The sequence below is a fragment of the Gobius niger genome (genome assembly GCF_951799975.1).
Source record: "Gobius niger genome assembly, chromosome: 18".
NCBI classification, from domain to species: domain Eukaryota; kingdom Metazoa; phylum Chordata; class Actinopteri; order Gobiiformes; family Gobiidae; genus Gobius; species Gobius niger.
This window is the reverse complement of record NC_136869.1, coordinates 13,858,462-13,881,967: the sequence shown is the minus strand read 5'-3', so window position 1 is coordinate 13,881,967 and position 23,506 is coordinate 13,858,462. Positions and strand designations below refer to the sequence as shown.

Genomic DNA, 23,506 nt, shown 5'->3' with positions numbered 1-23,506 from the left:
TGCCAGTAAATGACCGCAGGCTTACGGCGATTTTGACCCATTTCTACCATAAAAATCAGCGTCAGTCTTTGTGTTTATTGAAAAGCCTGGAGGTATGTTTGCAAAAGAGACACTGGTTGTATAAAGTTATGTTTGAATACTTTATTTGACAGATTGCAATTATTTGTATTGAATTCAGGTCCAAACAGTCCGTCAGGAGAAGCAGAGGATAGAGTATAGAGCTGCAGGAGTGGCCCTTCACCTTAGGGTTCCATCTCAAACCAGCTAACGGCAGCTAATAACAAAATGGCCACACTATTTTAACTTGAAGATGTATCCAAAAATGTATAACTTAATAACTTTTTGTATTTTCTTTCTTTGAAAGGATTGCAGTATGGTCATCAGTCACTACATGGCTAATTTAGTTTCCGCTGTGACTTTAAACCATTGAAATTTCAATGTTTTGAAGTCATTGTGGATTTTGACTTGCTGAACCAGAGCTCCTTAACGTAATGAATACGAAAATAATAAGAAATTTGTTACGTATAACTTTCCCTTATCACTATCAGTTAAGTTAACGTTCAGAAAATGTAAACTAAGTAACTCATTCCCTTCGAGGCCATGAGTGCCACTGCAGGTGTCATAGCACGTTGCGTTTTTTTGCTCATTAATTGTCCGTGAGAGTAAACACTACGCTGACAGAAAAGACAAAGGGACAAAGGGATATTGTACATCCAATTTAACAATGGAGATATTTTTTCTCACTCAAACTTGGCTGTAAATACTGTTTAAGTGGCGCTAGCCCACAGTTAGCTTTGCCCGTTAGCCTGTTAGCTTCCTCTTCGTGAGTCCATTAATGTGTATTGGTGGCGCCTACCCGGAGACCGTGAAGTTGCAATTGTGGTTTTCTGGCCACAGACACCAGGGGAGATGAAAGACCCCCCAATCATCTTCCAATCAACTTGTATTATCCCCAGAGGGACTACGAAAAAGCTTTATTAAGATAAACAGGTTACTTAGTAGTTCTTTAATATTTTCAATTGTAATATTTTGGCCACTACTATATAGGAAGGTGGTTTATCGTGTCAAATACCTGGGTGTGATAGTGTAATCTCAAGCATAGATCTGTTCTTTTGTTTTACATTTTGTGCGATAAGGAGTCGGGAATGCCCCACAAATTGGACTTTGGTAGGTTGTTGCATTGCGCAGCAGACAATAGACGGCTTCAAAGCGTTGCACGGGGGGCTGGAGTGTGTTTGTCTGCGAAATGGCTTCATTTTACTGCTCACAGCACCTGTCCACACTTTGAACAATAATCAAACCGGCGTGCTCTCCCGCTATCGCTTCAGTGCTGGGGCATGCAGACTCATAAAAACGTAAACATTTTGAGTACACAATTCATCTTTTATTACAGCGCGACACCGATTTCAAATATACATAGTAATGAGTACCTTCATTTCAGTGTATGATACAAGTATTTACGGTTTCTCTCAGGGCATGTCGGAAAAAAATGACAACAAAACGAAAGACCCCACTTTAGAAAATACGATTATCAATAGACACCGCAACACAGACAAGGTGCAACGTAGAGAATAATCTCTCTCTCCAGCTTCACATTAACGTCAAAATAATAATTAACAGTAGTGATGATGTCTGCATTAAAACATACATGAACAAAAAGTGAAGTGCAAATTTCTTTGGAAGTTAAAGTATGCTTTTCTTCATTTAAGACATAAATAAGTTATAAAATCGCAGCTATCAAAACAAAAACAGACTTTGAAGAAATAAAGGCAAGACATACATTTTCTGATAGTTTCAAGTAGGCGATACATTGGAGCCGTACAGACACACTGTACACATAGGCCGATGTTATAGACAGACAGCTGTTCAGTTCTCTTACAGCGACTCACAGAACCCTTTCCCAATCTATAACAATCAAACCTGAAATCCGTCAGACCTTGCTTGTTTTAATGGAAAATGTCAGACGCAAGTACTGAGCTGGGAAGTACTATTCATTTCATTCACTGAGCATCCCTCGTCTGCTAAGTTTCCTGCAGTGATTTGCAATACTGTCCAAAATGCCTCATCACCCGGCCGTCTGAAATGTTAACAGTGACAGCGCAAAGCAAGCCATTTCCTTAACCGCACTTAATGATTTGAATAACGTCAGCAACAAGTTGATAACCTCCAGCCTCAAAAATCCTTCCACCTTTTCGCCAACTTTACTCATACTTGAGGGTCTGCCGTTGGCCTTTTCCACAAATCAAAATTCCTCGAAACCCTCCGAGGTTTACACGTGTGACAGTCGATCACTTCTTTCGCTGGAAGACGTTGGCTAGCATCGCGCCCGACGTTGTGAGCTGCCCCATCTTGCTCAGGAACTTGGTCTTCGCATCTTCGCCCACCAAACTGGACGCGATTGACACAGATCTGCAGGAAAAAAAAGAAAAGAAAAAAAAACACAAAACAAATGTTGTAGTCAAAACAAAATCCCACACCAAAACCTGTAATTTCCACTGATGAGCGAAGCGGCCTTTACTCCACTTTTTTGAGGAGGAAACACTATTGCCGACACAGCCCCTCCTGACTTTTACAGTCTAACGGCTCCAGAAGTTCCTCTTTTGAGCAATGAGTGGGTTCAGAGTGAAATGGCACCAGTTAAACTATCTGCAAAGGTGGAGTATTGTTTAACAGAAGAGCAAACATCGTATTGCGGCACTTGTAAAAACGGCCGAAATGTTGACTGTTAAGTTTTAGCATTTGTTTGCATATTGCTACTACCTTTGTGTTGCCATAAAAAAAACAAAAAACAATAACACTGGGATATACAGCATTATTAGTGAGCAGCAGATTGCAAGTGAATTAGTTTGCATATTTTGCAAAGTGGAAATTCAATTAAAGCCGTAAAATATTGTTTATCAATTCGTATAATCGGTGTCCAAATATGAGCAAAGGTTGTTGAATAAACTGAAAAACATGTTGCAATGAGACATGAATAAGACTTGGCACGTGTTTAGCGTTTTGAACTTGAGGCCGGAGGGGAACACGCCTCTAAAATGAGCTTATGTGTGGAGACGTTACAGGCTTTTCTTTTAATGAGTCTGAAACACATGTTTACAAGATGGGAGAACTCTCCTCATCATGGCGGCTGTCCCAGTGCCCTTAAAAGCTTCCCCAAAACTATTCCTCTCATTTAGCCCCTGTGAAGATAACCACATAATGATTGTGGTGCTGACACTCTTGCATGTTCAGAGAGCAAAGCCCCGGGGAATAGAACCCACAGCATTGTCCAAATGGGTTCAAATGATCTTCCTCTTCACAGTAACCTCCAGATTAAAGCTTTCTGTCTCTGATGTAATGTTGGCCAAAACTTGTTTTAATTGATAAAGGTTATTGAGGATTCCTTTGCTTACCCTTGTGGATCTCCCATTGCCCTGTTTTCCACTTTGATTTCACATTCTTTGACCATCGAACTGAGAATGACCTGGGGAAAAAGAAAAGGGGGAAAATATAATAAATATTTGAGGTTAAAGCGGAATCACTGTTTTACTTTCACACCAACATAGAAAACATTTGCTTTTCAAAGCAGAAGGGAACACTACCACAAGGGCCTCAGACCAATTGCACGATGTGAGCTACTTTTACCAAATAAATAAAAATTGAGATCTTAAACCCATGCATTTACAAATGCATCTGTAAATGTGGCTTGAAACATGCGAATGGACTCATCAAGCGCAGGTACAAAGCCTTAAGGATGGAAAGGGCCGACGACTGCTCTACGCCTTCATACATAGTATATTTGATTTTGTACTACTAAACAGTATTGGACATTATCACGAGTGGAACACACACACTGAAACCACAATTTGAGAACCAGTGCTTTAAATCATTCTGAAAATAAAAGTCAGCTGATTATAGAGAAGTGTTAGTCAACAAACTGGATAGTGCTCGATCACATGAATGGGATCTTGCAATTTAGCGCTGTAAATAAAAAAACAGTGGAGGTGTTTATGACTCCTGTGAACACAACACACTGGCCAGTCATGCAGTCTGTCTGAGGAAACTCTGCATGGTTCCCCATCGCATGAGAAGCAGATAGACAAACAAAAAAGGTGTGAGAAGCTTGAGATAAAATGTATTTTGGTCTATGTCTAAATATATAACTAATACACCCATGTGATTATGCCTGCATACTATGCCTTCATACCTCATGCTCAGGAGAAAGCTGCTCCATGTCTGCCCGGAGACACCTCAAACCAGGCAGGAAGTGGTTGACCATGACCTCCTCAGAAATAACTGGACAGTATGTTAAAGATACGTTAAGCCATAAAGCAACATCATAATAACACACAAAATGAGTAAGAATAGTACGAGTGTCAATTTGGATTTTCTGGATTTTGTTGAGAGATAGAGTTCAAACGTGTCATCTGTATTTTTAAAGCCCGTAAACCATTACCAGACCCGTTCTGTACTCAAACTGCATTTATCACAGCGTCATTGCTTCATTGGCATGCCGCTGTCTAAATATGGTGGCTTCTACCTCTGCTGCCAGCGACTGACAGCGGTCCAGGCAACATATAATATGCTTAAAGGAGCATTCTCTTCTCTTTCTTCTGTACACATAATCATTTAAATAATAAAAAAAAACGTGCCACTGTGCCCAAAAGCAGGTTGATAAACCACAATCATGCCTCAACGTCACTTTAATGGCACGTCATTATTATAAAGTGCTAAATATAAATGAATAACCTCATGACAGCTTATTATCCCGTTTTCGTTTTCATCCACGACTGCATAATGTGTTCTGCCCTGTCACAGCCCATGAAACTATACGAAGCAACAGAGTGAACAAATCTGTATTTTTAGAGATGGGAATGTCCAATTCCAGAGACTGTCAGGCTGATTACAAGAGAGCCAATGCAGTGGGAGGTAGGTCTTTGAGGTTAGGGCTGGAGCTCCTGGACACTGCTGCTCTGTCAAATCACAGCCTGAAAAAGACCCACAGGAATGAGGCTTGACGCAGCTGTCCCGGGTGAGTGCGTGGAGGGTGGGGTACACATTGAAGGGAATTGTGAGAAATAAAAAGGGGGCAAAAGAGGGGAAAGAATCGCTGAAAACAGGAACCAGAGTAAATGAGCCAAACCTGGGAAATTTAACTAGATTAAAGCACACTTTCTTTGCGCTTCTCATGCTCCCTGTGTCTCTCTCATCCTTTCCTTTGCCCAACCAAACCCTATAATTACCCCGAAAATGGAGACAGCTTGTTTTTCCTTTCTCCTACAGCCAAATGACAAGCTAACGGTGCCAACACACACACTCGACCGCACACTCCAGCAGCGGGGCCAGAGAGATAGAGAGTATCTGACCTGGATATAGCTAGTGTTTGCGCTACGCTGTAGTTACCGAGTCACCATTACGGCAATGGATCTGAACGGAAGCCAATAGTAATGCGCAGTTATATTGGAAAACATTGGAATTTATGCACAGTAGTTCCCAACAGTTCAAAGGGAGGAGACTTCTGGGAAAAAAGAAGGGGGACGCTTATAAAATTGTGTTGAATGTGTTCATGTCAATAAGGATACAGCAACAGGAGAGGGCGCTGTAGGCCTCAAACAGCTGTGTGGCGATGTCAATCCGTTTGCTCTCCACCGTCTGGCTGTTGTTTGCAAGTGCGAGCCTGTGAAGGTGTGGCAGCACGACTGAAAACAAACACAAGGTCAAAAATAAAGCATAGAAAGTGTTTTATGTATGAAATCAAAGAATATTTTATGCTGACAGTCATCTCTAAACCGCGGCTCTGCGTTAGGTCCGACCCGCCCAAACGTCCGAATGATCTCCATGTGCAAAGAGTGCTGGTCCTGGTACTGAGGGTCCTCCAGGAAGGAAGCTAGCTGCATTTTGACACGCTCCAGTAGCTAACATCAACAAACAAACATATCAAGTACACATGTAAATTAGTCAAAAATAATTTCAGCTGTCAGGTAGTTCTGGCTTACCTCTTTTTGCGTGACAGTTTCCATGATGGTCCCAAACGCTGGAATAGTGGATATCCTCACCGAGCTAAAAATATCAGCAGAGCATATCAGCGTCAACAGCTCGAGACAAGCAGTCCACTGTGGTTTATGTGAAAATGTTTTCCTTCAGTTTTGAGTCTTAATATAGTACTCCAGAACTTCGAAAGGTGTTTTCGGCATGATATCAGGAGGATAGACTAATGGAAAATGCAAGCCAAATCAATACATGATCAGTCGTCATTTGTCAGTAGGGCTGAGTACCTGTTTTTTTGTTTTTTTGACAGTATTTATGCTGCATTATTCATTATCTTTTCCAAATATAACACAACCCAATGCTCATAAAATCTGTAAGAGACCCACCAGGCATCAAAATTTGGTATCCAAGAAAAAAAAGGTAATAGTAATGGTACCCAGCCCTATTTGTCAGTGAAAGAATAGTTATTATTTAGTGTTAATCTGTGTAAATTAAAAGGGGTATAGAGAGAATGGTGTGAAAACGTGGGCTGCATTCCAACAGAAACAACTCCAAAAATGGTTTGATTTTTTTGTTGCAGTTTTTAGAATGATGTCATGCATTTTCGATAAACGCATTGCCGAATTATTTTTACTAATGATTCCAATCATTTTGTGGCTTTCTGCAGAATGGAGCCCACAGGATGGTCATGTTTACGGAGATTGTTCTGTGTCAGATGACTCACAATTCAGGCCCACTGCACAGAGTTATAAGGGCCGGAGCCGCCCGGCGATCAACTAATGCTTCACTCATGCCCCGGAGAACCAACTGCAAACCCACCACACAGCAGGATGAGAGGGAGGCGGGGTCAGGAGGGGGGCAAAGGCCGGGACAAAGTCAGAGAGAAGACAGAGGATAGAGGGACTAACAGAGTGTAGCGAGTTATCGTAGACAGAAGTCAGGACATCAACCACTAGCTCATGATCAGCCAGTGGGAGGGGCCTTACTTGAACAAATCGGGGCTGGAGGAGGAAGGGAAGGAATGGTGCATGCTGGGGGGGGGACACATGCAAACAATCAAACAAACAAAGCTACAAGACTTGACAGCGATTGTGTTTTAATCGTGTTTAGTTCTTTTACACAGTGAAATGAGAGCTAGCAGGGATTAGCGACGCAGACTGATGTTGCGTCGTGTTAATGGTGATTTTGCTGATGAAACACCCATTAGACAAGTCCAAACCAAACTGGAGCAATACTGCGGAAAAGTTTCCTATAGTGAGGGAGCCCTATGCAGACCAGCTTTAGTTCATTTGAAGAAAGTCGCAATCTTTTAGTTTAATTTAGAACTAGTGACTTTTGGGCTTGATATGATCTTGGAGAACATACTTGTGCTTCGTCATGGTCACGACCTAGTTCAAATATAGTTTAGACTTTTTAAAAGTGTAATGCACTGCTGAGGATGAAACTAAGTCCATAATTTATACAATTTGAGATAATAGCCAACATTTAGTTACATTTAGCACTTTAAAGCACGGTAAATACATGATATGAAACGGCATGATGGCAAAGAATAAAGCATTACGGTGCTATTACGGTGTTATAAAGTTTAGTGCTACAAACATTTGCATAGAAAAAAAATTGGGGAACCATAAAATACTAGAAATACGTAAAACGTAGTATTTGCTCCTGGTGGTGGCAGACTGGTGGCAGGGTGCGGGTGTCGGGCGGCAGAGAGAAGGGGGAGAGAGACGCGGCGCGGTTTGTCAGTTTGCTGCTGCTGCTGCTGCTGCTGTTATTGTGCTGCTGGACTTACATTTCTGGATCGGAGGACAGTGTGATGAGAGCCGGGACCACTCTCTGAGCTACCAGCGTCTCATTCACCCCCTTCACCAGCAGCTGATCCCATTGGACAGAGAGCCAGCCGGGATGTCGCAGAGGTAGGCGGGGCATTGGGACAAGAGCGAGCAACACCGCCAAATAGGTAAGAGAGGGAACAAAAAAAAAAGGCCAAGAAGAAAAGGGAAGGAAAAAAAACACAAAAAGAAAGGAAGAAAGTGATAAACAATGAAAACTGTAGCTGCAAGGCACGGAGCGACACAGCATGTACATATCTAGGAAGTGTGTTCACATTGTTCACATTGACACAAAACATACATGCACACAAATATGTACACAATGTACACAAAATCAATACAAAGACTGTAGGGGATTGTAAATTAGGGGATTGTAAATGAGCTCTTACTGTCTCCTTTCCAGACCATGCAAAATGTGACCATTCAACTGAATGTCTATATAAATGTGATACAATCACAAAACACCACGAAATGGGAACATTAAGGTGTTTGAAGAAATTAATAGATGAACTACAAAACCGCTTCCTCTCCTCCTCCCCTGACCTCAAGTCCACAAAGTCCAAATGCAGGACCCTCTGGTTATGCACAGGTCTCATCTATTATTATATTTATTAATTTACAAGTTCCAAAAAGCATAAGTGGATTAAAAAAACAAATCTGAAAAAGCTGTGTTACAGTGTAAATAGGTTAACTTGTGTCAAACACAGTGCCTTTAGACCAGTGCAAAGAGTCCATGCGTTTGGAACCAGTGCTAGGATAACAAGTGGAGCAAGGTTGGCAGGCTGAATTTACATTTGCAAAACAATCTAGCTTCACATTGAGTGCATGTATAATAGCAGCAATAGCAAGCAAAGCTACCACATGTACAGCAAATTAATACATTACATATCTTAAGTTAAAATGTTTTAACACTATAGCTAACAAAGTAGACTAACTTCATTCTTTTAAAGTCAAACAATATACAGTACATTTTAAACACATTCATGCTGTTTGTCGTAAAAGCAGAGTTATCCATTATGATGTGAGTGTTTTGTACCTCGAACATCCGCGCAGCTGTACAGCGGACCAGTGCCGACGTATGGACCACCCCATACCACAGCACAGTGAGCAACAGCTCGTGGTACACTGGGTTCGCACTGGAAACAGACAAATGATTGTAATGTGTAAGAGCATGCTATAAATATACTGTGTTGCCGAGAAGAGTGGCCAGTCCTGTTCCTACCCTAGCTCCACAAAAGCAGCCTTTAAACTGTCCAAAGGTGCATGGGACAGAGACAGGGTTGTCATAACGTCTTCTAAAAATCCCACCAATAATTTGCGGTCTTCCTCCTGTAGGAACACAAACAAATGGAGGATGGTGGCATTTATCAAGATGAAGTGAACATTTCATCCCTGATCCCTGTGTTGAGAGTAAATATGTATATGGCCCTTAAACATTGAGCTGTAAGTATGTTTCAGTTCATGACAGTGAGTTACCTGGTTATAGCAGGTCAGGACTCCAGTGGCATAGATAGGGACTGTAGCTTTGGTTAGAATACCATTTCCTGTCGAGGCATCTGACAAAAGAATCCAGACATAACAGTATTAGTAATAGCATAATGAACAACATAATCTTTTGTACTAACATTTTCTTAACACAGACTCTTAAGAACATTGAAATGATTGCGGCTGTCTAAGTATTGACCACAAATATGTAATAATAGTTGTGATTATCCAAAACCAAAAAGGCAGCTCTCAATTGAAAACATATTTCCCAAAGGGTTGTCACTAAATCACTGTGTAGAGACAGTGGAGACAAAGGAGCGTCTATAAATTCAGAAACATGTCTGGAATTAAAAATAAAAAAGGAGTGGATTACCATAAGTGACTGCAAATTGTTTACAGCAGCACTGACAGTAACCGCTCTAGGAGTCTAGGATTGTATCTTACCAACATTTTCTTCAGACAATCTTAGGATCTCCTGGAACTGTGGTTTGACCTGAAAGAACAGGAATGGTTAAAAAACAGATTAGCTTATAAAAAAAAAAGGCAAAAGGAATCAAGTTAAAAAATAATGCGCATTACCTTGGTGTTAGTGAAAATCTTGCCAAATGTGCGACAGAATCTCCAGAAAAAACGCGAGAACTCGTGGACGCATGTTGATGATGTCACATTGATGCGACCGACAATCTCTATTAGCTGTGGAAGGCTGCAAATAAACCACATGTATTAGCATAATGGGTCGCACTTTACTTGACGGGCCAGCGACAGTACGGTAGTACACTGCCTGATAAAACTAAAAGTCACCACCTGGATTTAACTGACTGTCATGATCTGGGGTTGCTGCCGTTGGTCAGGTCTAGGTTCAGGAACACTAAAGCCCAAAGAATGAGAGCTGAACATCCTCAATGACCAGGTTGTTCCATGATGGATTTTTTCTTCCCCGATAGTACAGGCATAGATGACAATGCCAAGATTCATTGGGCCCACATAGTGAAAGGCACCAGAGAGTCCAGATCTTAAGCCTTTTGATGTGCTGCTAAAGGCTTTGAGCAGTGTTCACACTCTCCCATCATAAATACAAGATCTTAGTGAAAAATGAGCTAAAGGTGCTCCAATAAAATATTAACGCCATCTCTTTTTCTCATGGTTATTTTGTTGGTCAGGCAGTGTAAGATGGAAATAACATGTATATGGTAAAGAGATTTGTGATCATCACCATAACCCATAATAAAGTTAGCTAGAATATAGTTAGATATTATCCACAAGCCAGGTCCAGCTGACTGAAGAACAGCTTTATCGACCAGGAAGCTGGACTCTCTCCCTTCCCTTTCCGTACCCTCCCTCTGTTTTCACCTGCATCACCTCCACTCCCCCCTCAAGGACACTGCAAGTAAATGTCCTATACCCATTATTAGTGTGCTGTAAAGTGCGACCACATAAAGCCTAAACAATATGAGATCTGCACTTCTTACAGTTGATTGACGACCCAAAGAAGGCTCTCCCAGCCGGTGGTTCCTTCGTGCTCAAGCTGATGGTCGTATAATATCAACAGGGCACTCAGCATCTCCCTGCTGCCGATAATTGTCGCTACATCCTGAAGTGGCGAGGCTGGCCTTGGAAACCGTGTAACTGAGGAACAATTGTGAAAGATTCAAAGCACGATCCTGCTATAATACAACAGGACAACAGGTACAGAGGTAATGTACCTTCAATGGCAGGTGTGTCACCATGGAGTTTGACTCTGCTGGTGAAAGGGGCGTTCAACAGCACCACACCGAACAGAGGAGGGATGAGAGACTGCAGCGCTGACAGGAACATATGAAGCTTGTGCTCGTCCAGACTATGTTCTCCTTGCTTAATTTATAAATCAATCAGACAAAGCAGTAAAGAAATGAACTGTTGGCTCATCAAGACAATAGCCTTCTTGAAGCTCTTACCATAAGTAGTTTCTCTATCCGTGCCAGCAGGGAGGGCATGAGTGCAGTGTGCAGGGAGCCCAGCTCAGTGGCCCAGGCAGCGAAGGCGGGGATGAAGACCTGGTGGACTGCACTGACCACGCGCTCTGACGGGTCACCGAGGGACAGCAGCATCAGCTCAAAACCCTGGACACACATTGGACCACAATAAGACATTTACAAAGTGTGTTCGATAAATATAGACAAGCTTATCTAAAAGTTTGTGTACCTGAGAGTATTTGTCAGGGTCGTCAATGTAACCCATAATAATAGCCAAGCTCTTGACTACAGCTTCTCGGACCATGTCGGCCTTATCGTCAGCAAGCATCTGCTGCAACATGGACAACACCAAGGAGCTACGGATCTCCTTCTGCAGGGACAGAGTGAGGGGTGGTTTTAGACAAAATAGTGCAAAAAGTAGTCTTGCTGTTGCTTTGTGTTGTGTGATTGGTAATGTTTCAAAATGGCTTTTTCTGCCAGCAACCTTAAGAAGGATCATATGATAAAGGTGTAAATCATTTTCTTACAGGCAGGTACGGTGCTAAGGCTCCACAGGCTTCTGCCACTAACAATCTTCTTTCGGGATACTTGTGGTTAATCTGTGGAATAAATGGGAGGAGGATATTTTGAAGAGAAAGAGGGCATAAACAGACAGAGGCAGCCACAACGGAATGGAAATAATGAAAATATTTTTAACATTTTGGCCCTGTGAGAAACCACAATTTGTCTTACGAAGCAGATTCTCAGCCTCTAAATTTGTTTTCAGCCGTTATTGCCATCGCTGCAAAATTACTCTCTATTACATGGTGTTGACTGATGCGGATAGTGTCAATGGAGACAATACTGATATCACCATTAGGTCAAACACATTTTCTGGATTAGAAATGATAAATGTCCATATTGACATTGAAACTGAATATTATTTTGTCTTCCCAGAAAGGCTAATCAGTAACTGCGCTTTTAATGGGGCACCTGCACCTGTTTCTCACCTGTTCCCAACATTGGGGAAGTAGCTCGGCCTCGACACGTGTGGGACCCACATGTTTCGCAAATGCTACACACCCGGTCAAGATCATTTGTCTGAGAAAACCACACAAAATGGCATGAATGAGCAGCTGTAGGACACAAATATAAAACTGGGGTGTATTAAGAAATAGAAGCGCACCTCTGCTCGTCATCCGGTCTCTTGATTAAGTTGAATAGAATATGAAGAAGCTGGTCCCTCTCCTTAGGCTCTGGGTGAAGGCATGCGGTACATAAGATAAGTGGAATTAACTCCTACAGGGGAAAAGGCAGACAGAAAAAACAGACAGACAAATGTTAGGGCTGCATTAAAGTCGGTATAAAGATAATCAGGCTTTGAACTCTGCTAACAAAAGGGAAAAACATGAGGGAGAGGTTGAGTTATTTGGGACGAGTCATAGGAGAACCAGCATTTGGCTAGGCTTGTCACGATAATGTATTTAGAAGTGTGATATATTGCAGCAAAAAATGTTAACAATAATATTGAAGACCATTTGAGTCCCCTTCATATTAATGCCATTAAAGCAGAACTAAGTAAGCAGGTGTCGTGGCATGTTGCGATTTTTTACTCACTAATTGTTCGTGAGAGTAAATACTACACTGACAGAAAAGACAAAGGGAGAGAGGGATATTGTACATCCAACAACACAATAGAGATACATTTTTTCACTCAAACTTGGCGGTAAATTCTGCTAAAGTGGCGCTAGGCCGCAGCTAGCTTTGCCCGTTAGCTTGTTAGCTTCTTCTTCGCGATTCCATTAGAGTGTATTGCGCCTCCAACCCAGAGGCAGGGAAGTTGCAAGGGTGGTTTTCTGGCCAGAAACACCAGGGGGAGAAGAAACTTACCCCAATAATCCCATTAACACTTGTATTACCCCCAAAAGGATCTATTAAGAACAAGTTACTTCTTTAAAGTACATATGACTAGTTTTTATGTTTTTCTAATATTGGTGGGATTGATAGGATAATTCACTGGGTGAGTACCATAGCTTCATAATAGTTCGAGACGAGTAAAGCAGCAGATTTATAAAGAAAAGTTGATTATTTTTTTACATTCTAAAATGACGTGATAAAATTTACAGTACGGTTGAATGCCGACTTTATACCTATTCTTTTGTCACATTGTTTGCCCATTTGAATACAGAAATAAGATGGCAAACATTACAAGAATATGAAATCAGGGAAAACTAGGTAACATTCTCAGTCTAATCTTGCATATAGCAGCCCATGTTTTTCTAAATGGACTTCATCATATCTTCAAACAAACAGAAGCAGCAATAAAACAATTGACTTCACAGAAATAGCCTGCGCCTAGCCTTGAGAGTTCACAAGAATTTTATTTTTAGAATAATAAGGCCATATTATTGTGACATGCCTAACAAGGAATACAATAGGAACATGTGGAAGCATAGGTTTGCCTAACACAAAATACTGATACAGCTACAGTTCATGCACACACCCAGTTGCACTTTTAGTTTACATCTACTGCCGCGTCTCCCCAGAGGTCCATATCTATCCGACAAGTTCACAAACAGTTCGCACGACCTCCACCCAAAGCAGGGAGCGCTCGCTGGCCCATGATACACAGCCTCCATGGCCAAACTGTGGTCAGCCCGACATTCCACCACTCGCAACGCGCACCCAAATTAGAGAGTGCACACGGAGTTAAAAATGTGTGTGTTTTTCAAGCAAACTCTGTTTTCCAGAAAGGTATCATATTTTCCTGCCAAGTGTCGAACGCATGAGCAAGATCCCAGAAGTGGCTGGACGGCTGCGAGGCCGGGGTAAAGATAGACTGCAGTGAGTCACCGCTTGCCGCTGGATCAGACAGTGCCATGTTGGCCTTCCATTCATGAGGAAAATATAGCCAGGAATATTTCACGAGTTCTTGATGCAGGTAGAATAACCCATATATCTAGACTAGTAAACCAATTTAGCTGTCAAGTTAAATTTACATCAGCAGTCTTTCCGAAAATATTTAAGGGATTAAATTATAAAAAGAATAGATTCAAAATTCCTTCACTGAATATAGTGTTTTACCTTTGGGAGACTAAAGTAGAGCAAGGATAAACATGGTGGTCAGGAAGTGGACAGAAAGACGCCAAACCTACGAGAAGCTTCTACATTTCTAAGAGAAGTCTTAGTTTGCTCAATGTATTTTTATAAAGAAGATAACACAGCATAAAAAGGTTTTCTGTCTGCTGTTAAACTGTTGAGTTAGGCACTGGCCTCTTAAAATCTACAGTATAAGCACTGCACTACTGCACAGACACAGTCATACAATCAATGATTTACAGCGGACTGTTATAAGGTGATAAGGCGGCCAGGTGGTATGTTGAGCCTAATGTCGCAGGTCTTTTGTTCTTATGAGTGAGATGATCAAACAAGTGAAGGTGTGTCCTGTGCTGCCCGAAACTTCTAATGAACATAACGGACAGAGAACAAAGTCCACAGCAGACAAACAGGTCACAGCCAAAATGTTATGTCTTGAAAACTGATAGAGACAAATACTTTTTTTTTTTTTGCAAAGCAGCCTGTGTCAGAAAACCCAAACAAGCCACAAAGAGCAGCCCCATTAGCTCAATTATTTTCAAGATCAAATTAAATTAAGTTGGAAAAAACTGATGGTTTGCTACTCAAACATACTGTATTATTATTATTATTATTATTACACTGGGAAATTTGAGGGGGAGGTTTACATTTGCTTTTCTTTTAGGATAACAAATTTAAATGAATAGATACTGAATTATATCAGAAAGCATAAAAGAAACAATATTGGCAGGTAGGATCAGCCCAAGGCTATAGCTGCCTGCCTTAGACCATATAAATCAATTTTGTTCAGTCAATAAAGCAACAGTCTAAGCAGTAACAGTTGAAGCTAATGGCAGCCAGGCATTAGTTGTAGCTTTAGGTTGGAAACATGCAGATGTGTGCGTGAAAGACTCACCTGGCAAAGATGTGCAACCATTCTCTAGAAGAGAGGCATGCATGAGAGTGAGAGAATGAGTGAGAAAAATCAAACCAAAACTCAGAGCAGGCGTAAGGCCAGCAAACGTGAGAGATCGACCAAACAGAAGTCAAAGGGATGAAGATACCAGAACGGACAAATGGTATCATAAAAGGAAATGAAGTCTGCTGCACATAGATGGACACAAAACAGGTAAGTGTTGATTTCAATCAAATCATGTTAGGAAGATAAATACTACTGCCACAGTTTTCAAAACTTGTCATCAAATTTGGGAATTCTTTGGCATAAGGCATTCATCTCGATCCTTCTGATAACAGCAGGTGGTAAAATGAATGAGTCACCAATACATACATTTGTTCCAATATGTGTTACTTGGCTGAAGTTGCAAAGAAAACATCTGGCTGCAGATGAAACCCACCTCATTAAGATTATGAGGGTAGACTGTATTAGTTTCCCTGTTTGTTAATGCTGTTCTGTGTGTATCTATTAAACCAGACAAGAAGCAAGTGCCTGTGAACATAATAATAAAGAAACATAAACATAAACATAAAGTTTACCTCTCGTTTAGCAAGCAGCACATTAGGGACGATGTGCGGGAGACAGCGGCCGAGCATCAACATTACGCTCTGCTCACTGTCTGCAATACGAGACACCTGAAGAGAAAAAGGCAAGAAAACACTATTCATTTGTTATGGAAGGGCAAGACTTTTGAAATGTTGCTCACTGTGATATTTCTGACAGACATTGTGTGATTAGAAATTTCAACTATTATAGCAATACAAGAATCACATCAGTTTTATAAGATGTTTTTAGAAGGCTACAAGATTACACATGCCGTCTTTTATTTTGTCTGCGAAGAAAACTGCAGCTTCACTTTGACAACTGAGCAATATGGATAACCGCTAACCTCTGCTCCCAGGCGGCTGTCTGAGCACATTCGACAGAAGGACAAGAGGGCCTGCTGGAAGGCTGGGGACAGCTTCCTGTGTCAAAAATAAATAAATAAGAAAGTGATTCGACCTCAGCATGACCAGGAATAAAAACATTTACTGACGTGTGAACCAACACGCCAGTTTAGCTGCCCTTTCATATACCGGTAAAGTTATTTTATTTTTCATTTTGAAGCAAGGGCATGGGTAAACAAAATAGAGACAGCCTGTCTGATATCACATGATGACAGCGGTGATATTCAGTCATTTGGGTTGAAGATTTAAATATTCAAAGCAAACACAAAAGTAAACAGAACACACACTGCATCCATTGACTGAGTGATTTATGAGCTGGAAGTGAGCGGAAAACACTACGGCCTGGGTGGGACAGGAGCAGGAGAAGTTTATACATGACCCAGAGGTTAAAAGTTTACTCCCTGCCATGACCACTATGTACTTTAGGAGGGGACATGGACTTCTCGCAAACCAAGTCTTATACATAACTGCGGTCTATTACTGCTCTTGTGTCAATTACTGTCGCCATCTAGTGGAGAAGTATGGCAATAGCAACCCACCTGTTGGGCTGGTCAAACTGGACTGGGGGCCTCTTGTTCAGCTTATTGTGGCATTCATTGTGTGTTGTCTGTGATGTGTTCTGTGGAGGGCTGGGCTTTGGGTCATTTTCAGGTTCTGACACCCCTCGGATGTCCAGATACTGGCCATTGTCTGTCGGGGGCTATAATGAGACGCAGTGTTTTAAGTATTACAGTTTAATAACAACACAATGTGCAAATTTTGGACATACCACAGAGTCAGAGGAAGCAGTGTTGGAGGAGGATGCGCTATGTGTGTTGTCCGTGGACGGAGGTGATGACACTGTTCGTTTCAGTGTCTGGATTTCACTGTTGAGAAAATGGGAGAAAAAAAAAAAACATTTAAATAAAGTTAGGGATCAACTTTCTCAAAATTTGACAATAAAATTATGAATAAAGGAGAGAGTATTCAGTCTGCCCCAAAGCATGTTTCCTGAATGTTAATCGTAGCAATTTAGAATTTTACGGAAAAGAGACAGATTTGGTCACAGGCAAAGCAATTAGTCACTGTGGTAGACACATGTAGAACATATAGTACTTGTACTTATAGCACAGAGTACAGAACATTCCTGCTAAGGCGGCTACAGCTGCAGAGCGTCAAAGAAACGACAGAGGTTATTTCCGTGAGCACAAACCTTTGCAGTTTCTTGATCTGCTCAGCTAAACTCTCCTTTTCGTTGTTGAGGAGGCTGATCTGATACTCCAGCTCTTGAACCACTTCTGTCTGTTGCTGCGAAGTTCATAACAAAAGTCAGTAACTCAAATTTCAAACGCAGTCAAATGGAAGAGATTATTTCATTATTCATTGAGAACTCATATTTAATTCATAAGTCATGAAGATTTTTTTTTGGTACCATCTGGTGAGGCCGATTGATTTACAGGAACCTACGACAGGCTGTACCTGTTGTAAAAGGTCAGGCTTCTTGGGGGTTGCCGGGGCAACGCAGTTTCCAGGGAGATCTCCAAAGTCCACCCCCACGGCCACATCCACAGTGTCCCGGGACAGAGGAGAGGGGGCGCCGCAGTTTCTATACAGCTGCAGCAGGTCCGGAGGCTTCGGGATATTTAGGCCCACGTCGTCCCACAACTCGAAGTCCTGAGGAGAAAAGAGATTTATATTAAAATTATTCAAAGGGGCCGAAAAATGTATGTTATCTGATGCAATGTCATAAGAGTTCGGGAATGTGACGTCATATCGCTAAGCATTATGGGATTAGCAGCAATTATAAACTAATGGACGTTATAAAAGTTAAAATACTGGAGTTATTGTTCACATTAAAACACTTGGACACCACAGTGTGTTAGACGTATTTACCAGCAGTAACTCAGCCGCTAATGGAGTTGTTCCACGGCTTTTTTCCCCAGTTTTTATACTGTTTTAGCTAATGTAAGTCTATGGAAAATGTATGCTAATAGCTGCAAAGATGGCGGATCTCCATGGCAACTGTGTATTTTCCCGAACTCTATACTACCCGACTGTGATTAACACATTTTTCACTAAAAGCCGATAAAAGGCTAATAAAATGGTGGTTTTAGTCACGATATTTCACATTTAATTCTAATTTGAGCTATGTTTGCTTAATTTAATGAAACATATTGGAAATGGTGGAGTAAAATCCCTCAATAATATCGTTATATCAGTATTTAAAAAACAGCTATTCAAATAATTCAAAACACTGTAAAGAGTTGCAGTAAGAATCGTTACCTGATCGTCATTTTCATCAGAGAAAGTGATGGCGGAGAGTTTGTACTCGTTTTTTAATAAATATTCATTCACGAGAAAGTTTAACGCTCGTTTCTCCAGTGGGCGTATAGGTTCCTGAAGTGAAAAGAATAAAAAGTTACGATTTTAAGAAGCAGAAAAATTCTCACTGGAGTTTTTCCTCTTTATTCGATTTAAACAAAAGAATGAAAAATGATCACAAGTTCCCCCACCTGAATTTCAGGACTTGACATGAACTTTTTCCTCTCCTGAGAAGGCACATCATTCTCTGAGGATATAAAATAGTACATTTACTTCACACACATTGTGCTCCGAGTTCATTTACTCAGTTAGAAATAGACTGAGAAAGCTGATACAAATGAGGGTTCACATGGAGAAAAGTCAAAAGAACGCCACACCTGCTGCCTGAGTCAAGTTGGCGCGCAGAGCCTGAATGGTCTCCTTTGCTTTCCGTAGCTCAAACTCCAGCACTGGACAGGAAGTGACATCACACACACATACGCACACAGGAAATGCATCCAACCAAGGACAGGGAAGAAAACAAATAAAACAAAAATGGCAATGAAAAACAAACGAAACCAAATCACACGAAGAATTTAAGATTCAGAACACAAACAACAAAAAGAGGAACGCATGCAGATCATGGTCTACAGAACGCATGCAGCAGAGGCTTATGGTGAAGCTGGATGTCTCAGCGTTAGGGTTTCCTGCCCTCTCCTGCCTCCCAATAGTATAACCAATGTGACTGGAAAAACAGGAGCTTGAGGTAATCTTCCGTTTGTGCAAACAAAGGCACTGCTGCCAAAGAGTGCAGAACTAGATACAAATCAGTACAATCTGGGAGCTGTCTGACAAAGGATTTTTCACAGAAACTACTACAGGTAAATATTTGGTTTCAAGCCACTCGAGGACAGCCACAACGCCAACTGAATTTGAATCATCTGAAATAGCCGCCTGCCTTCTAAAGAAAAGCTTCTAAACACAGTGATCATTTGTGATATATAATAAACACTGATTAACAAAAGAGCACACAAAATCTCAGACATGTTTGATTTAAAAAGCACACCGAAAGATAAGAAGCAATGGAGCAGGAAAAAGTGTTGCATTGTTGTGCATTATCAATCTGTCATTTGAGCTGGCCCTGCCCGTTCTGTTGTTCCACAACTTTGCAGGTTGGTTCAGTGGTCATACTTTAGTAAGCCTGAATTGTGAGTGTTTGACAGATTAAACGCACACACAATGCAAGAATATAATGGGGAAAAAAACAAAGACTGAAAAAGAGGAGGAGGAAATAATAAAACAAAGAACTTGAAGCTAGTTGGATGGAGTGACTTGTCCAGTTTTGTTCACTGGGGTTTGATCAACGTCAGGAGAAAGCCAGAAAACCCAGAGTCAGACAGCTGGGGGCAGGACTGTTTGAGGAAGGAGCAGGTCAGTGGTGTGAGAGTGCAGTGGTGAGGGGAGTGCGTGGCCAATTAGAGAAAAGGAATACAGTATTTCAGAACTCAATTCTGGAATACACTACCTCTGCTGCATGATTTTACTTTACTTACTGAAAGCACCAGGCATTTCCTTTAATATTAAGTGCCTTGTTGTAAAAAAAATTTAACGTGAATTTCACTGAAAGACTAATGTGGGCTAATATTGTAAATAGATGACCACAAAATGTAATGGCATGCCGTTCATAAAATAGAAGATGAAAACACCAGGTTATACAAGGTCATTGTCCTTTAAGTAAACAGTCCATTACAGTCATCACACAACATGTGCAAGTGCCAGACTCTACTGGTAATGAAGTAGCACTGAGCTAATGGTATGTCACGACCAAACCACAGTGGATGTGGATGGGGGTGTGAGCTCCAACACTGCAGAGACAGGTCCCATACCCAAAATACAACATCGACTTGTTCTCTTGAGGCACGGGCACCTCTGGAACATTTTACCAGCACAATCATCAACATTAGCAAGTTGGATTAGAGTCCAGTCCATATAACCTTAATATTTAGTCATTCGGGACTCTTTGCTCTTGAGCCTTGGTAATACGGCTCATCTTACCTGCCACCCTCTCGTCTGACTCCCTGTTACCGTCGTCTGAGTAACGGGCAAAGTCCAAAGAGTCCAGGGTGCTGATGCTGCCCGCTCGATCTGCAGTGAGACATAATACATGTCACATGAATGTCAGCATGACTTATGATTGCTGAGAAAGCATTTTTCAAAACCTTAGATGAAATATCTTCTTGAAGGCATCTGTGGAGCTACAAAAAACCTTGAGTAAGAATATGAAAGATATTGACACTAATACAATACAAGAATATAACAAAGAGGCTTTGACTATGTTGTTTTTCCTTACGCTTGCAGACTTTTTTGTATTTGTGTCACGATGACATTAACTTCATAAAGATGATCTCTACCACTAGTAATCACAACAGGAATATTTTTTCTTCTTCAAGCTGACACTACTAATGCTCCTATTACATTGAGCTCAGCTGCATTGAAAACTAAGCCAATGGTGTTAGCTTTCCCCAGGTGCAAAACAAGCAGTAGGCCGGCCTGTTTGCTTTGTGATATCCCGATAAGTTTGAGGTCATAGCCGATAGTAAGTACATAGTTAAATCATTCACATAACTTCCTAGTCCATTTAAACTTTATATATCGACAAATGATGTACATGAGTAATTAAAAACTACAAGAAACCCATCCCTTTTGTAAATAGCAGTCCTTTACTAGTAGCGATTGACTGAACGCTCTTTAATTAACCCTTTGTTAGCTGTGGACAACACTGACATGATTTGCTTTGTTGCTGAACCAAAATGTAAGAGAAAAACAAAAAGACACCCTCGTCTACAGTAGAACAAGGCTGACCACACAAAAGAGCGTTCGAGCCACTTGACCTTTTCAATGCTACATCCCTGGAGCAAACTGCCTGGACTCTGATAAATGTGAATGAAGACATTCCTTCCTCTGTATTGATTAAAGACTGATTCCTTTTAAAGATCAGTATTTCACTTGAGAAAGAACAGAGGGGTGTTTTTAATGGTAGAATGTACTCATAAAGTGGTTCCTGAAATGCTACTTATGACAGTATCAGTTCAAATCAATCAATGCCCTTCACACGACTACAGCAGAGAGGCAAAAGACCAGCCATAGAGGGGGGCAGTGGGGCAATGACAACAAGTAGCTTCCAATGTGACAAAATATGACACTCCAATAGATTCTTATAGTGCTCCCCTTTTTTGAAATGTTATAATTTTTCTGACAAGTATTTCAGTCGTATTGATAGGATGCTGAAAAATGAATTTGAATGTTATCATACCCCCACTGTGTAAGTAATTTATGTTTTATATTTTTGCTACATACGAGTACAACTAATCCATTTTTCATAGAACAAAAATGTGAATCACATGATGAGTGTGGTGCTATCAGGACAGGGAGGGAAAAACTGCATGTCCTTAGATATGGTCAATAAAAATACTGCACTTATTTCCGTGAAGCCAGGCCAGATAGTACATGTAACACAGTGATATTGCTGCATCACTCTTTGGTTTAAGGCATACATAATAATGCGAGCAAAGTTTAGTTTATTGGCTGGAGATTCATTTGGGGAGACAATTGATTCATTGACTGTGACTTGCTGCCATCTGCTAAATGCTAGTGCTAGCCTCAGGCAGGTTGCCAGGGCTCACACTCAAGACTACACAAATGTCTCCTGAGACATCAAGTCACTGGTGTGTGGTATCTAATTAAAATAAGGAAAAGGCAGCCTTGAGCAGCTAGTGGAGATGCATCATTCTCCCGCAATTGTTTTCTCCATATTGTGTGGTAAAGCAACAGGTAACCTTCAGTTCCCCAGAGGAAGGATTTAAATCAGTAGGCCTATGTGGTCAGTGGATTATGTGAACAATATTACAGTTCTAAATGTACCTTTAGCGACAAGACTTAATGAAGATTCTCAGTAAAGATACCTATTCCAAACAATGTTATCTGTCATATCAATATGCTGTACTCTTATCCTTTAACAAAACCATTCAAAAACTTCCACAGTATCCAGTGCTTATGATAATCATGTGCAACATTTCTTACATCCTGACACTTAAAACATGACAGCACAATTCTAATGCAAAGGACACACATCCATTGTAGCCTTTTAGAAAGTGCCTCTCCTGTTTCCTCCAGACCTTTGACCTACCTCTCTGGCATTATGGTGGATCTACACAGTGATGTACATTATTAATAGAGGTTGGTTGGGATCTACTGTAATGGCAGGGCATCTGTTGATTTAAGAAGGCAAAGTGGACATTGGGCAGTGTGACACCTGACCCCAAACCCTCCTGTTGGCTGCGGGCCTTGGATCAGACCAGGAGAGGCCAGGTGCAGCAGGCGGACATGTCCAGATCGATTATTTTCCAGTAGCAGTCTGTCCTGAGGAGCTAGCATCACCTAGCTACATGGCAAATGAGCATCGTTGTGCTACTTGACAGACAGTGGCACGGTAGCACACATTACAGCTACTTACTCAGTGGTCCTCCGGGTCCGAGAGCCTGGTCTTTGGCAGGAGGAGTGCCGCTCTGGCGCTCGAAGTTGCCTGGATTGGAAAAATAATCTCTCAGCCTCGGGAGCTCCCTGCCCGCCTCCAGCAGCTCAGTGTGCAACTCCAGGGCTGTGAGGATGTACTGGTCCCGTAAGAGCTGAGCGGCTATGACATCCACTGATATCCGAGTCTCTGCAGTGCCTGCCATCGCGGAGGTGGCTGCCGTGGTCGACACCGGGATGCCCTCACCGCTGGGGCTCGTCCTGGTGCTGGACAGCGACGGAGGCTCGGCGTCCGCGGGAGGCGAGAAAGGGTTTCCCGGTGGCGGCCCCGGAGCTTCGTCGCTCGGACTCCTCTCTGTGTCAACTGTTTCACTGGGTCGCCTCTCAGCCTCTTCCTCAGAATCACTGAGATTAAATGGGTTAACTGACGCCATTTTTGCACTATGATGAATTTAGCAACACAGGCTAGGCTATTCACACCAATTCCTTCCTGAATGGACGGCT

At 41.6% G+C, this 23,506-nt stretch overlaps 1 protein-coding gene across 4 annotated transcripts; it reads right to left on the bottom strand.

The window, feature by feature from the left end:
• Nucleotides 1-1,373: 1,373 nt before the first annotated feature.
• Nucleotides 1,374-23,436, bottom strand: relch (RAB11 binding and LisH domain, coiled-coil and HEAT repeat containing; the record flags this gene model as incomplete). Of its 4 annotated transcripts, none has more annotated exons than XM_079575792.1 (31): nt 1,374-2,409; nt 3,393-3,463; nt 4,187-4,275; nt 5,562-5,678; nt 5,756-5,894; nt 5,976-6,039; nt 6,692-6,774; nt 8,836-8,935; nt 9,022-9,128; nt 9,276-9,355; nt 9,729-9,777; nt 9,864-9,987; nt 10,754-10,910; nt 10,988-11,135; nt 11,219-11,383; nt 11,466-11,606; nt 11,764-11,835; nt 12,226-12,316; nt 12,402-12,514; nt 15,207-15,230; nt 15,785-15,880; nt 16,135-16,210; nt 16,732-16,892; nt 16,962-17,058; nt 17,385-17,479; nt 17,651-17,845; nt 18,455-18,568; nt 18,685-18,740; nt 18,871-18,942; nt 20,528-20,617; nt 22,986-23,436. In XM_079575792.1, 31 exons carry the CDS (start codon nt 23,434-23,436, stop codon nt 2,289-2,291), a joined length of 3,558 nt encoding a protein of 1,185 aa, XP_079431918.1. In that variant the 3' UTR covers nt 1,374-2,288. The 4 variants fall into 4 exon arrangements, with proteins under 4 accessions (XP_079431918.1, XP_079431917.1, XP_079431919.1 ...); XM_079575791.1 differs by lacking the exon at nt 6,692-6,774 and adding an exon at nt 7,760-7,842 and having other exon boundaries at nt 1,375-2,409; XM_079575793.1 differs by lacking the exons at nt 6,692-6,774; nt 15,207-15,230 and adding an exon at nt 7,760-7,842 and having other exon boundaries at nt 1,375-2,409.
• Between the last annotated feature and the right edge of the window lie 70 nt (nt 23,437-23,506).